This window comes from Temnothorax americanus, unplaced genomic scaffold (assembly GCF_048541705.1).
Source record: "Temnothorax americanus isolate GAGA-0224 unplaced genomic scaffold, ASM4854170v1 Scaffold20, whole genome shotgun sequence".
Taxonomy (NCBI): domain Eukaryota; kingdom Metazoa; phylum Arthropoda; class Insecta; order Hymenoptera; family Formicidae; genus Temnothorax; species Temnothorax americanus.
The window spans coordinates 2,592,649-2,609,329 of record NW_027509339.1 but is presented as its reverse complement, the minus strand read 5'-3'; the positions used below and the strand labels follow the sequence as shown (position 1 = coordinate 2,609,329).

At 36.6% G+C, this 16,681-nt stretch overlaps 2 protein-coding genes across 7 annotated transcripts in view; one reads left to right on the top strand and one right to left on the bottom strand.

Moving 5' to 3' along the window:
• Positions 1 to 16,681, bottom strand: part of LOC143897495 (midasin) — a 108,549-nt gene that overhangs the window by 71,699 nt on the left and 20,169 nt on the right. The gene's annotated exons all lie outside the window — the stretch shown is intronic.
• The window catches only part of LOC143897499 (uncharacterized), an 82,201-nt gene that overhangs the window by 58,040 nt on the left and 7,480 nt on the right, over positions 1 to 16,681 (top strand). For 5 of the 6 annotated variants that reach the window (XM_077406207.1, XM_077406209.1, XM_077406206.1 and 2 more), the window contains one exon: positions 16,236 to 16,437. In XM_077406207.1, the coding sequence (XP_077262333.1) occupies positions 16,250 to 16,437 (188 nt within the window). In that variant the 5' untranslated portion in view covers positions 16,236 to 16,249. Of the gene's footprint in view, positions 1 to 6,600; positions 7,431 to 16,235; positions 16,438 to 16,681 lie in introns of those variants that run through there. The other variant, XM_077406210.1, reaches the window with a different exon arrangement.

Here is a 16,681-nt window from a genome sequence, read left to right as displayed (position 1 = left end):
AATTTGGCTATAGTTACGTTTAGAACGTCGTAACCATATTAAATCTTTTGAAATAATTAAGCCTTTTTAACTCAATCCAAGAATGTAATCTTTATATATACATATATATATATATATATATATATATATATATATATATTGCATGAATTCTTTTTATATTACTTCTATATAAGCATTATAATAACAATCATGATAATTTTCGAGAAGAGTTTTAGGAAAGTTTTAACTAATTATGTATGCAAAATTTTTTCCGTATCTTACTCATCACAAAAAAACTTCCAAAAGTTTCACACACATTCATCTCATTATATGCATATATGTATTATCTATAATTCTACTATGTATTATGTAAATACGTGTATAATTTATTAATATAAAATTTTCTTTTCGAAAAGATTATCGATGTAACTGTTGGGAAATGTTAATATCAAATTGAACATACATTATGCAAGCCAAACGTATCTTTGCAACATAGACGAAGAGACGAATCAAATGTAATTTCCATTTGTATGACATCCTAGGAGATTACCGTGAGATGATCGTGACCCATTTCCCACGCCATGACATTTAGCCCTATATATACGAAGCAAGATCAGGTCTCACAGGGTAGTTTAAACTTTAAACACATTTTACGGCGATGTAAACGCATCGGATGTAAACGCTACGGATGTGCGCATCCGCAAACACATGATATCAACTAATAAAATAGACAATTTGCGGTAAACGGTTATTTCTTCACTCGCATTGTGTCTGTACGGGGTGTTTAAAATAAAATCACGGTAGCAACGGTGAAAATGGCGCAACATATCGAAGATTTCTCGGAACGTGACAAAGAATACAACTCGTAACGTCTTGACTCTTGTACTTTCCATTCTCAAAGACGGTGAAAGGAAACTCGCGACAAATCGGGAAAATACTCGAGTGTGTGAAAATGCAATGAAAAATGAAAATCCCATATGCTCGCTTACTCGTACTTTATCACGGCAAGCATCCGCGAAAATTGTATTTTCCATGTCAGTAAAAGCTCGAGAGTATCGCGCGGAATATGAACCACTCCTCTCGCGATACTTCGCTTTCCTCCGGGAATATATAATTTCGTTCCGATGTACACGGGCGCCACGAAAGGGAAAAAAAAGAGCCAAAGAGTCAGAAAGAGAGAGAGAGAGAGAGAGAGAGAGAGAGAGAGAGAGAGAGAGAGAGGAGACTATTTCGCAAATGGATCTATTTTTGTCCGAGGGCTCAAACGCACCGTGATAGTATCTTGCGTAACTAGAAATTCGACGCATTTCTCTCAGAGAAAGAGCACGAAAGTACGTACGGATTGAGAAAGATCGTCGGTTATTGTTCGAGAATTTTAGTTCCTCTATTAGTGATGGGAATTGTATAGATAAGAACATTATATCCTAAATTGATAAAAATATGCTTCCGACTTTTAGTAGCCCAAAGGTTCAAAACAGCATATCGCTTTTTTAAAATAATTTAAAAAGATTAATGATTAATTAACTAAAGACTCTCAATATTAAAATTAACGAGTAGCAAAGCAAAGTGAGCTTTGAAAGCCAAATGCGGTTTATATATAGTTGTACGTAAGTTGATGCTGTATAACATTTAATTAATAATTCAATACAAATTATAAATCATATACGTTTCGGCTCTACTTCGAGTCATCTTCAGCGGTGATAGATAAATTAAATAAAAAAATCAAACGTACTAAATTGTATTAAATTATTAATTAAATGTTACACAGCATTAACTAACCGCGCTTGACTCTCGAAGCCCACTTTTTCTTGTTACTCGTCAATTGCAAAAATGATATTTTGCCTCTGCATTTATTATAAATGCATATTTTTAGAGAAATAAAGATTTCAGCTTTAAAAGAAATATGGCAATATCTTTATTATTTAAGTGAATACGCTTTCTGAAAAATATTTGCATTGAACAATAAGATATAAACTTTGCTTGCGCCATCTTTTTCCTTACTTTTCAACTGGGTTTTAAGTTAAGCAGGTTACATAAATGCATCATCACGATCGTAAAATCCTTTCGTCCTATTCTTCGCGGGATAATTTGACCGTAATGCAGTCGTAAAAGGTTCTCCGACGGCGCAATTAAAACTGAAATGGGCGAGGATAAGTTGCAGCGCGGCCGTGCGTAACTACACGTGACATTTATTCAGAATCGCGACGTTACGAGGGGAATAAAAAACGGCACTCTGAATATATGACGAAATTTATGAATTAATCGCAATGTAACGCGACACGCTCCGGATAACCGCGCGTCTTCATCTTCCGCATCTCTCCTCCTCTTCCTATTTACCGCCACCCCCGACAGCGAAGACGGAAATGGCGTGGCTTTGATCTTGAAATTGCTTTACTGAAGCGTAATTCGATTCCAAGTTTGGGACATGAGGGAAGAGCCGCGTATAGGAAATCGGTATTCGCAATTACTTTGTTTTTTGTTCGTGCCGGAGCTTTTTAATTCGCCCCTGCAATCTTATTACTTTTAATCTACAACGTTATATCGAGAATTTTAAAATGACATAGAAAATATTAAGGAGATGAATTTTTAACTGCCCGACTTTACGTATTTCGAACACGATCGGATATTGCTGTTTAAATCGAGGATAAAGGAAAAAAAATAGGGTGCATTCCGTTTCACGCATGATGCACATAATGCAGCATTTATCCTTGTTGTTCACCGAATGTTAAACAAAGATAAATGGTGCATTATGTGCGTCATACGTGAAACGGAATGCACCCTATTTCTTTTCCCTTATCCCCGACTTAAACAGCGAGACAAATATCCGAGATCGTGTTTGGCGAAATATGTAAAGTCGGGCAGTTAAAACTCACCCTTAATATTTTCTCTGCCGTAATCGTTTTATGAGAAGTTATCTAACATATACAAAAACTGAGAGTGAATATATAAAAACTAAAAAAAAAATAATAATAAAAAAATTAAAACAGCTTCGATCGTGCGTTCTATAGTAACTTAATTTATCGTAAAAGTTTCATAGATTGTTCCGATGTTTTCGCGCATTTGTAAATTGGGTTACACTGGTTACGTCGTCGTTGGAGCTCTCAATCACCTAACAAAGCCGCCCCACTTTTCCGTGCAGTGCGAAACGTATTTAGCCCGCTACACGAACGACCTGTGTTAACAAACTGTGAGAATTCATTATCGCGGCAGAAGTAATTATTGTCGCCACCGCATTTTTCTCCGTCTTTAACCAATACCGGTACATGTCGGTAACCGTCGAGGAAATAAAACAAAAAAAGTATTCCAGCATATATTGCTGAAGAAAAATAGCTTGTTTACTTAGTAGGTACGGGTAAATCGCGAGATCTACGATTCGAGGGAATTCCGTTTGAAAAACGGTGCCAATTTTGTGGATCTTATTGTTAGATAAAAGTACAATCCTAATAGCCTACGGATTAAACTGCTCAGTCGTAAGAATTTTGCAAATGATTAATGATACCTAAGCGTAAATTATCCGAATTAATAGTATCTACATGTAAATTGATATATGAGGTATAATATAGTGCGTTTGCTAATAAGTAGTATATTGTGGGTACAATTACAATATCACCGATTAATAAATGAAATATTATATTTGACTTTGGGAGTTGTGTAATATTTTTTTAACAGAAGCCATAAATATCTCGTTTATTATACTTTTAACGTTATATCTGATTCCATACATATTCCGTGATATATCTTCCTCGGAGCACTTTACAATTTTTCATTCGGCGCAAATAGAATAAATCACGCTGACGTTTTCTTTACGATGCGAATTTATTCGTACGCGCGCGTGCGAGCATTGCAGGAAATTCTCATGGCTCTCCGCAAAAGTGAACGGACTTACAGACCGTAGGGAGGCAATGGTGTGCGGATTATCGTCTCTGCATTAGCCATTCTACCCGCGCCCCATGTCCCTGCGGGACATTAGATCCGTTCCGGAACGCTGAACTTGCAGAACATAGGCCAAGATTGCGCGAGCAAGAAGCAAATACTAGCGTGTGCATTTTGTAATTTGTGTAGTATTATGTCAATTAGATCGTTGGGTTACTTACCGATCTAATGATCAGTCTATAAATAAGAATAAATATGGCTACTTCTTTCAACACAAACAATTGCCTAATTGTCAAATGACTTCTACGTATAAAATGGATTGATTAACATTAATTTTGGTCTAAACTTTTTGCAATACTTTTTCAAAAGTGGATTGTAATAACTGAAGAATATAAAGAAAAGAATAATTCAAAACTCAATATGTAATTGTTTCAGTATAGCGCAGTGCAAAACATCGCAAAAAGACTACTTTATTTCTTTATCACAAACGGAATAAAGAGTGATGTTTCACAATGAGACAAATTTTTTATAAAATGTCGTCTGATTGCATACTGCATAAGGTAGTTTCATTAGCATTAAATTGCATGGCACCTGCACGTTTTATTTGCTTCCTTAACGGCGTTCGTGATATCTAATTGCAAATTTAATGCAAAGTAAAACGCTCACACATGATTCAACTTTACACTTAGAATAATATATGAGTCAAATATGCATGCAATTTTATACACAGCTCGGTTATACACATTATATATACATGTAGACATTTCTAATTGAATGCATAAAATTTGATACCTATATAAAATCATCATCATATCTAAAAAAGGCATGTAAAAGTCGATACTCGAATATATCAAAATTTATTGTTGTCGCTTTACTCGCTTTTCCGCGATGCCGGTTGGTTCTCTCGCTGCGCTTACTTTATTTGCAGCTGTCATCGTATATTTTGACAGTTATGTGTATCAAGGAGTTAATAGTGTAATAGTAATAGCATAAATGTCAAAGCAAAATAGCGCGCGCGAAGCGCGCGTCTGTGGTGTCTAGTATATGTTAGTATATATAAAAAATGTGAGAGAGAGAGAGAGAGAGAGAGATAAATAATTGAAAATATAAGTTAAGAAAAATTTTCATATTTATATTTCTATTCTTGTTAATTAATTTTTTGCTAATTTATAATGATACTTAAAATGCGACAACATACCATGATCTCATTGATGCATCAATCCTTTTTTAGGTCAATGCTGCAATAAAGAGAATAGTAGTGTTCGAGAGAAAATACCGTGTCATAAAATGTTGAAAACTGAGTGCACTAAACGGTGAAATAACTGCATAATTTTGCTCAATTTGTCGAGAAATGTGTGCGAAGGGAAGAACCCGATGTTAAATGAGATACAAAACTATTACGCTTGCTTTCACTTGTAGAACTTTTGGCCAATGTAAATTCAACGTTTTCTTAATAGAATTTTAAAGAAAGTTTTAATTTGCTTACTTAGCATTGATATAAGAAATTTCTCCACTATTATCTTTAATTAATTTAAAGAGGATATAACTATATATATAAAACTTTCTAAAACCAATTTTGGGAATTTGTAAGGCTAATGTAACTTAATGTAAGAATCAGTAAATTTTTGTAAATAATAACTCGCATAAAATTCTTATTAAAACAAAATTTCAAATTTGTCAAAGAATCTAGCTGAAAATAAAAAATTCCACAATTCTAAAGCACAGTATGCTTTGTAAGTAGTTTTATACAAAAGACTGCAAAACAATGCGCGGATCATACGACAATTAAGTTTTAATCACGTCGTCATTTAAACTTCGGTGACTAAGAGAAGACGATAAAAAAATCATGGTCGCGGTCTGTATCGGCTTTAACCAGGTTTATCGCGCGTCGCGCGGCATGATAATAAACCGGCCGTATTTTTCCCCGCAATGCCTGCATAGCCAATGGGATGCCGCAGACCGGATCGGTTTACGGTGAGCGTGGAGTTATGGCAATAATTATCGGGTTTTGTGCATTCGCCACTAGACGCGCCGATATAGTTAACGAGCACTTCGCACGTTCCATTTGCATCGACGACGCATGGGAAATGATTCACAGGATAACGACGGTGTGTGTGATCGTCTCGCAGAGAAAGCCTCGCTTCCGAGTCTCGGCCGTGAGTTCTCCGCAAATATTTGACGCCCGTAGCGCGAGGCGTTCACGCGGCGCGAAATTGCTGATTCGCGCTCGAGAACGTCGATCCTGTGCCGCGAAGTCGATCTTGCGCCATTAGCCGTGAGAAAAATTTTACGTCAAGTACAGTTCTCATCCGTGAAAACTCAGGGAATCGGAAAATCAGTGTAACCGAAAGTACGACTGAATGAAGGAGAGAACTCTCACATTTATCATTCGAAGGCGCTGACTTTGCTGTTCAATGAAATGTGTCCTTAACACGTTATGACGTAACTGTGGGATGTCGCAGTCTCGTTATAATAATTGAAGATTTCGTTCAAAAAAAAAATATAAAAAAAATTAAAGATTTTAATTTAGCATTTTGTAAAAATGTAGAACTAATATGTCAGAAAATTTATTATATTTAATGCAAAAATATAATTGCTTGTATATATTACTTACTGTTTAATAAAAGAAACTGCAAATAGATTTTTTTCTAATTAATCACAAAATATGCTAAAAATTTGTTAAATCTAATAACTCTAATAACTACTTTATTAAAAGTGATACATTATGTTTCCTAATTTATAATTTTAATTCTCCTTCGCCTCTTTCTTTTAATAAATAAGCCTGACATTTTGATTTACGTTCTTCGACTGAGTGCGTAAGAGATATGTTTCAAAGTTAATGCGTCACTCCTACATATTCAAGCTTTGTAAAGAAGAAAATGCTACAACAAAGAAGTCACGTCGAGTTTGAGAGAAGGAGGTAATAGCGTGTGCATTGTTGTCCCTGCTTATACGAGGAGCCCGAGGAGAATGCGAGGGAAACCAGAGCGCGTTTCAGAACTGTACACCCTTCACAAAATGGTACTCTGGTTTCTCGTAACGGTCGTCTTTTAAATTTTAAATAAAGCCGGGTTTGCGCGAGAATTCCGCCGTCCAGGCAAGGTAGACAATGAATTTCTATCGTGGGTCAGTCTTGCCGTACCGAGAAGTCGGCTTGTCGCGAGGCAGCGGAGGTGTTCCCATGGAATTACCTTGCCCGAATTGGCCAGAATAATATTTTGAATCCCGGGGGGGATAAAATATTCGTCGTTTCGCGAAAGTCCGAACTCGGAATAAATTTTACGAGTGAGACGCACTGAGATCGAAGGAGGAAAGGAGAGGGGCCGGACTACAATAACGAGAGTGAAGAAAGGTGCTACTAAGAACGACGGGAAGAAGATCGGTTCATGTTTCGACGTGACGTCCATAGAGACGACGAAGATTATTGGGGAGAGTAAAGTCCAAGGATCAATTGGGCTTTGATCTTCGAGTTGACCTATACGAATACTGTATCTGATAAGGAGAAAGAGTATATGTATTTGCTCAAAACTTTGATCGAGATAACGTGAATTTCGAACTTCGAACGACCTGGTTCTTGCGTAAGCATCTTACATAAGATCTTCAAATATATTATAAGCATAAATTTACATAAATAAAAAATATAAGGAATTAGAAATTGATATAAACTATATGTGGGCAAAATAAATTAAAATTAAATATTTATGCGAGCAGATAAAATTCATAATGTCAAAATTGCAATAAAAAACAATATACATTTAAAATACATTCTGATTTTTACAAATGTAAATATATATGTATATCGGCAATAGTTGAACTAAAAGGTCACGAAAAATTTTTCTTTATACATTAAATTAATATTAAGCGAAACTTAATTGCTTTCTTGTGATAAATATATTAATTACAGTTGTGTGTGTGCGTGTGTGCTCATCGAAGTCATTCATTCAATTCAATCTCAGTTGCGTATCCATGCATGAAGATAATCCTTCACAATAGTAGAGATATCAAACATCCTCCCATTTATAGCTATTGTGATAGCTATTGCGATAGCTATACTTTGAGGTCATAGCGATGGTTTATGCGACGGCAACCATCGGGAAACCGCAAAAGCGGATGAGAATTTTTGTGTGGAGATTTTATAGATTCTTCGCAAGCCGCAGTCACTGTCTCGGAAAATAGGTTCTTAAACAAAGATCGGTGCGCACACGCGGGCGTCACTCTATAATACCTACGAAATTCCATTTTCCGCTGTAACACTGGAAAAACTTGGCGAAAGTGTGATATTGGCATCGATGAAAGTCAGCCATTTTTCGATGCTGCACAAGAGAATTCTGTCGATTTCATTTCTTTTTAGGTTTTTTTTTATATGTATGTTCTAAGCTTCTAAGTGCCGTGAGTTTAAGATAACGCCCGCAAAGATAAACGAGCGACGGGGGAAATTCGATGAATCATGACATATCATTTTCTTTACAACGCTGCACCGGCAAAATTGACTTTTGATAAGATCGATCGACAACCTAGACAAACTGCTCGGGACTCGCAATTTCGCAAAGAATTTTTGTTTATTTTCATAAAAATTTTGGTTAGATTGTATCGTATACATACCCCCATCGGATTGTCTATATATTTAAATTATATAATCAAAAATATTTAAAGTATACTTGTAATTTCCTGAAATAATATACTGAGCTTTCTCTTGCAATATGACTTTAATTTTACTCACCCTATTTGCTTGATATATGATTATAAAGCCTTCTCTTAATATTAATTGTTTATAAAACCTTATTTAATTACTTTTCATCGCGTTTATACAACAATTTATATATTTGGAACATTAAAAGTTGCAAAATTCGATACGTTTCTCTTACTTCTTTTAAATACAAAGAAAATAAAAAAATCTTATATTTAACAAACAATCAATTTGTCCCGAACTGTGACTTATCGCGCGCCGATGTTCACACAGTCGTCTAATGCGCGACAAGCGAATTAGACGCGGCGGGAATTTACAAATTAATCATCCCCGAATGCCGGGCATTCATGCATAATCGTGCCGAGTCGCGCTCGCTTAAAGGCGAACGATCCTGAATACGTCACCACTTTCCAGTCGCTGGGGGAACATACGAGATCCAATTACCGCCGCGGTGAGGATGCGTAATTAACATCTTTGATGACGTTCCCCCAGAATTATACCAATGCGCGCTCGATCAGGCTTTCCCCCTTCATGTATGTACGCGAGGAGACCGAAATTTAATTAATCACGCGATGTAATTGCCGCGGGAGTCTCGCGCCCGAGACCGGAATAATCAAAACGCATTCTGCAATCGCGCGATTTCAATGGTTCGCGGAGGACATCCACCGCGGATTTCCGGCGATTGTTATGTCCCCGCGCGTTACCGCGCTCTGCGAGGGAGGCAAACTTTACAAGCGCGCGTGATGTATTTTCCAAATTACGCTCGAAAGACAAGCGAGTTTGATGAACTCATATACATAACACAGCAGTTGTGCCAACGGGGCAACAGTTTCAGCTAAATAGACTTGACTTAATGATTTGCTGTCTCTTTCTATATAAATTATAGCTTCATCTACAATATAGATTAATTGGTTTTAAAGAAATTTTCATTTCCCGTCTATTACTAGTTCTAAATAATATCAATGATGTCGGTTTTTAAATATCGTCATAAAATGATGAAATATTTGTTTTAGTCTGCAATTATATTTGCTGAATAAATAACTATTATTTTAATGAAACGGTAAAAGAAAGATATCGAACATTGCAATTTCGATGAAATTATTCTGCGGTAAATTACTAGGTGCACGGCATCGCTTCACGAATTATTCGGATTGTTATTGGTTTTCACCCAGGCGAAAGAAAAACAGGGTAAGCTTACAGCCGATTACCAAGAATGGAAAAATCGAAGGCGAGAAAACAACGGGAGAGACAAAGAGAAACGGTGTTGGGATCTCGTCAAGACTTAACGAATTTATTTAGGTCTGTCTAATTGGATTGCTTTAAATCCCATTCGTTTCTATCGGAATCTACGTGATCCACTTTATATCTGTGTAACTGTGTGTCAATTACCGATATAATCCTATTTACACATGTAAGTGTTTATCGATCGAGTAATCAAATATTACCAATAAACCGTCGACTTTATCACGTCTTGTTTAATTTAAAATCTTTGCGTTAATTGAAAGGGTAAGATAACGCAATGGCTAACACTATCAAGAATAAAACATTTCAAGGATCCATCGCAGAGGAATTTGCATATGCAAATAGCCGTGAAACTATGAGCAATTAAACTTTCGCTACAATACATCATTTTGTCTATTTATTATTCAACAATCTCGGATTTTTACGATTTTTAAATCTACATTTAAATCTACAGTTAATTGAATATTTTTATGCATCGCCGTGCTAAACAAAATTATGTAAATATATTTCAATTCCAAATTAATATTATTAATACAGAAATTCGTTAGTAAATCTCGATTTTCGCAAAGTTCCATCTTTAGGACAAAGTCGTTATCGCTATTGTATAACTTTTATGTTATAATAATCATGACATCTTAATTTTTCGAGACAACTAAAATGTAACTCAGCGCTTCTCAAAAGATATCTTAATAAAATAGCGCATAATCTTTATTTGAAATAGATTTCAGTCCACTGCAAATCCAAGTGTGTTATGTTAGCTGAAGCTCTTCTTACACATTTCTTGCCGTTTTAAATCACGTCATTTAACACGATTAAACGTATTAACTTTTAAATTAATACAATTAAACGTGTTAAATAATGTAATTTAACACGTAAAGAAACATGTAAAAAGAGCTTAAGTCTAGTGTGTTATTTTTAGACGTTTATGCATGTGAAAATGACACACTTAGATTTGCAGTGTGAACAATGTCCATTCAATATCAGAAAAAAAATTGAAAATTTAATAGTATATTTTGCACCAATAAGGGGCGAAAATAGCATTTTTCAGACGAGTGTGAAGTTTGACGCTCGAGCAGAAGGCGAGGGCAGCAAATCAGACGAGTTTGAAAAAGCTTTCGACCCGAGATGCACACGATATTTTTCACGACATTTTTACGGAAAGTTCGATCTCCATGCCTAGAGAGGGGCGAGAGTGGTCAATTTTAATGGTTACTTTCCGCCCGCTATGTCGCCCTGGCGTGAAATTGACCGCTTTCGTCCCTCTCTACAGGCATGGAAAGTCGAACTTTCCGCGGCGTGAGGTGTTGTTGAAAAAGTATTAAATCTTTTTATATAAAAAAGAATATCATAATCTGTGCAGAAGTCTTTTGTAGATAGAAAAGAACAATTAACGATTCGATATTATCGGCTGACTATTATACGAACACCGTCTTTACTCGCCTTTTATCAAGATACCGTTTGAGACATCTTAATAATATGGCGGATAATTTTTATTTGAAATACATTTCAGTGAACAGTCTATTTAATGTCGGAAACAAAAGCTTAAAAATTTAAAAGTATCAATAATCTTTTTATATAAAAAGGGATATCGTAATCTGCACAGAAGTCTTTTGTAGATATAGAAAGCAATTTACGAATCGATAATATCGGCCGGTTTATTATACGTACACGTCCTTTACTCGTGTTTTATCAAGATCATCTTTTGAGAAGCGCTGAGTTATTATACATTTTAGTTCTCTCGAAAAATTAGGAAAATGTCACGGTTACTACGACATTAAAATTATACAATGGCAATATAACAATTTTATCCGCTAAGAATGGAACTCTGGTGAAAATCGACTCCACTATTTTGGATCTTTTTTCTTTTTTTAATTCCAATTATATCAACGCGCCGCGAATGGGCGCCACGTGCCTCGTTGCCCAGAAATAACCGTGATAAAACTCACGTAGACGAAACGGAAAACGCCGCCGCGCCGCGGGGAAAACTTTCCCGCGAGAGATAACTTCGTCCTGGCGCCGGCTGAATATACATTCAAGTTTTGAAACACGCGAAAAGTAATTTCGAGCGTTACTGCGATTCTGGACCCGCGCTGCGGGCGAAGGCTGGCCCGCAGCAGGACGAATTACCGGCAGGTTAATTGTGAGATGGTCAGAGGGAGGGTACACCGCGCTGCTGATGTACCACAACCCTAAAATTGAATTATGTCATCCCCGCATAAATATGCATGAGATATATGTTCTTCTGGCGCTTCCTAGATGCGGCTCGCTAAAAACTCTCGAACAGATGGAAATTTACGATTCGTGGGACGGTCGACGAGAAAAACGCGCGCAAAAAAAAACACGCTGTCACGAATTGATAAGGAGTACGAATCTGTCCGTTTTAAATCAATACATTTAAGCATTTACCCAGGATTTGGATTAGTTTGTGTGATTAATCAACATCGAAAAATATCGTAGCTTATAGCAATTGTAACAGGGATCAAATTTATGATCCCCAAATTGAAATTAGGAAATCTGTTTTTAAATTCTTTAATTTGTGATGCAAGCCTTCTTTGAATTCGTCGGCTTTGATTGTCTTTTCTAAGTCTTTAAGTTTTAGGGAAAGTGGAGAAGGATATTGATTTAAATTAATCGCTTATTTGATTCGAAATCTGATCCGTTTTAGCTAAACTCGTTTACCTTCTCTTCAGAATATTTCAATTTTAATTTAAACAGCTTCCTGAAAATTAATTATTTCATTTGAAGCATTTCTTGGTTGTGACAGATTTTGTTTATACTATTAGGTATATCCGACTCTTCATAAATTTGAATTTCCAATTTCAAGATAAAATTTTAAACATCGAGATAAATTTAAGTTGAAAAATTACCTTTCTTCGACAATCCCGAAATTTTTCTAGAATATGTTGAGATTTCGCTTAAGTGTAAAGACTGATCGACTTAAAAATCGAGAACTGGGAAAGTTACTACGGCATTTCTGCGCATTAATTTATACACTCAAGTGGCCAGAACCCCCCGTGCGAGAGCTTCTCACCATTTCCTATCCATTCTTGTAGAGAAGAAAGGTCTCGGGATGTAATTATATGCTCGTCCAACCGGCGACCTGTGGCCGTTATGCCTATATACCGTATCGGAAATCGGATAAATAATCGATATTACTCTACTGATATCTGCTTTCCTTAACTTAACCTATCATTTGGAAATATTCTAAATTAATCGCCGTGGTACTATGACTCAAAGTAGAGTCGGAAATCCAACGGGTCAAAGGAAAGGAATATTCTAAATTTAAAATTCGTCCGCAAGTCCGCACGCATTGTCCGCCGCGATTTTTAATCAGAAACATTTCTCTTTCTAGATTTCCATCGACGTGTTTTTATGTCAACCTATCATTCCTAATTAAGTAGCTTATTTTAGAAAGAGACTTGATCCATTATTGCAGGTTTCAAATTAAAGGCAAATCTTGTTCTCTCTCCCTCTCTTCTTTCTCTCATATCATAAAAAGATATGTCTGCAGTAGCATAAATTTAATTAATGTAATTAATTAACGAAGTTAACCATGAGCACTTTATTTCGCACGAATTGCTTCGTTTGAGAATAAAGATACTTTGATCTTTTTCGATATTTCAATCTATCTGCTTTTGCCTCGCGTCTTCTTAATTTAAGAGTATTGCGAAATAACTGATTAATATTAGGAATTTATAAATTAGATACCAATGATATCAATCCACTCACAACTTAACGATCAAAATCCGACATCAGATAAAAGAACAGTAGTAGAGTATATACTTTATGGTAGCAGTACACCACGAGAGAATCGTCGTTTCTTTTTTGACTTCAGATCAGTAAAACTTTTTGCCGCGATCGATAGCTAAAAGGGAAGACTCGCGTCGGCCGATTGCCAAGCGACTCCCAGCAATTCTGGAATCGAAAAAGCTGTGACGTCGAAAGGCGCTTTCAAGATTCCATGACGTGGCTTTACGGCTGCAAGCTACGAACTTAATGGCAAACATATTTTAAATTTTTCTGTGACAAAAAGTAGAATAAAAGAACCGTTGTTTGCTACTCATCTCGCTGTTGTGTCCGGAGAATTCATCGTTACAATACCAGAAGAGTAATAGTTTCGTCTCAAAATAAATTCATCAAAAATGCAAGTGAAGAACTTGGCGATGAGGGAATTTCCCGGACAAGTTGTAAATAGCTCGGAAAACTCAGAAAATCGTATAATGCTGGACGCGAAGCGTACGTCGTCGCAAGAATAAGCGGAACCGTGACGAAGCGCGCGTGTCAACAGGCGACAGAGGATATTTTCTCTTCTCTCACCTTCGTATAGTTCCTGACACAATTAAATGCAGCAGACTGAAATCGAATTAGTTCGTATCGGATGCTGCTTAATTTCGCTGGCTTGGCTGTACATCGATAGCTATTGCAGTTTTCCCGGACCGAGTCCGGCAACGACCGAGTTATTACAGGTCGAATGAAGTTGAAGCTCTGCTTCTGGTCTTTGTTTGTCTCTCGCGCGTCTCCCTATTTTTCTCTTCCCTTCTCTCCCTTAGTTGACACTTCTCGTACGGCAGTATAATATATATATATATCTCTCTCGGTTAATGCGGGTCACGAGTCACGAGTCGGAAATGTGGGTCGTGTGTATGCGCGAAAACAAGGAGACGTTTCGAAGACAACCGCGCGCCCGCGTTTATTTCGGTAAACGAGAACCGAATGATTTTGCCCGAAGGAAGAAAGAGGGATATATGATCTCGCGATAAGTGCTCCAGAGCGCGCAGCGTAACCTGGATATATACCTTTATTGACCGATAAGAGATGAGATTCTCCCCAAGCCAAGCACTTTACTGAAAATTCGTTTGGCCGCATTAGACGTGTTTCATCAATCTTATACGCTTATTCGTTTTTACGATAAAGAGATATCTGTAGAAATTAAATTAAACATAAAGTTCTGTGGTCTATTTGCAGTATTTGATGTACATTTATTTGTGCAAGAACAGTAGAAAAAATATTTATAGATATTAAATATAAAAAAAAACGAATAAATGATATGAAATTTTTCTATCGTTTATAAAATTGAAGCTTATAGTGCGCGCGGAAGGGCTTCTTTTTCTCTTGCAATTCAACTTCTGATATCGTGACATTTATGACAATGAAAAATCGATTGCAAAAGGAAGTCCTGCGAGTGAAGAAAAGTGCGGTAGTTCCGAGACACATATTGTACGTTTTCAGGTACAGATATCTATAAAATTCAGATATAGTCACTGTTCCCAGTCTCTCTCCTATTTTCTCACTTTTCTTTCAATAAAATGTGCGCGCAACTGAATCCCGACGAAAGAATAAACAAGCAATATCGCGTTCGCCCGGATAGGTATTTTACGCCTCTTCGAAATATCTAGAGATACCGTGCTTGGCCAAATTGGTTTAAGTGAATAAAAATGGTCAGAAAAATTGAACAAAGACTGAATTAAAATAAAAATGTAACCGCTTCTGAATAGAACGATTTAACGAGATCTATATTTTGACATTTTACGGCGCTGTTTAAAATTTATGGCTGATCGACAGCCAAAGAAATGGAATCTTTTTATAAAGACCGTATTTTCGAACCAATATTTTTATAAAGACCGTATTTTCAAAACCATAGAGTTGCAAGTTATCAATATCTATAAAAGTCAGCAATTTAATTCAATTCAATTTAAATCAATTTTTGAAATGTTAAAATTTAAGAATTTGCATCAATCTATATTCTATCAGCAAAAAGAATGTTTAAAGCGATCAAGTTGTATTTCAAATAAAATTTATTAAATCAAATAATTGATAATAAAATAAGTTTTATAATAAAATTGCCGAAAAGATAAGATTTCATCCTTGATCAATCTAGTTTTGTCACCACAATGTCATCATGTCAATGACCAACTGAATTAATCAAAGGAATCATTGGCAAAGATCGCTTCTGATGCTATTCCATAATTATTGAGACAATAATTGGACGTTCAATTAGTGTTCGGCCTCTAGTTACACACGAAGGATCATTAAGGCCTAACTAGAGTAACTGGATTTCAATGAGAGCCGGGAACGGAACACGAGATTTCACGGAAAATGGAAATATCTGAGATTCGCGCGTTCTTCATTAATAACAACAACTTTTAACGTGATCTAATAATGACCAGATTTCTGCTCTGTACTTAACATATTTTGTTAACCGGAATTGTATGGATCATTAAGAAGAATTTTTGTTCAACATGCACTTGGAACTAATAATTCTCACATCTTGCTACAAGATTGTGCTAAATATTTTATACTATTCGTTAAATTCGAACATTTATATATTAAAATAAGATTAGTACACTCGAATGATAGGACGATTTCGGGATTTCAAGACCGTTCCGTTCTAATAACTAGTACAAAATTGGAACGCGTGCGTTCGACAGCTAAATGAGACGATTCTCTGGTGCAGGTTCAGCGGTAGCGATGATCGGAGCTAATCTGAGATTCGGCATCGGCGCTTCCGGGAATGTCACGTCCAACGCCACCAAGGTGTTCCAGTGTCACCCCGGTGGTGTGACCGAGGCCACCGTCATATTTAGCCTCGGTGCACTAGGGATGGGGGCGAATATCATCCTCATGACGTTGATACTGGCGAAGCGACAGCTGCGCAGGTACGAAGCGATAATAATCCACGGAAGACCAGGCGCTTTATGATTCCCCCCTGCTAGCTTTGCACGGCCTGATCCGCATGGAATAACGCCCCGGAAATTCTCGCGTTATGACCCGTTCGATATACGACACAAAATCGCTTCCTATACCGGCATATCGCGCGACGATGCAAAAATTACCCGACCGTGATTTCTCACAAATGGAAGGAAAAGATGCTGCGCGATATGGAAAACGCCATATTTTCCA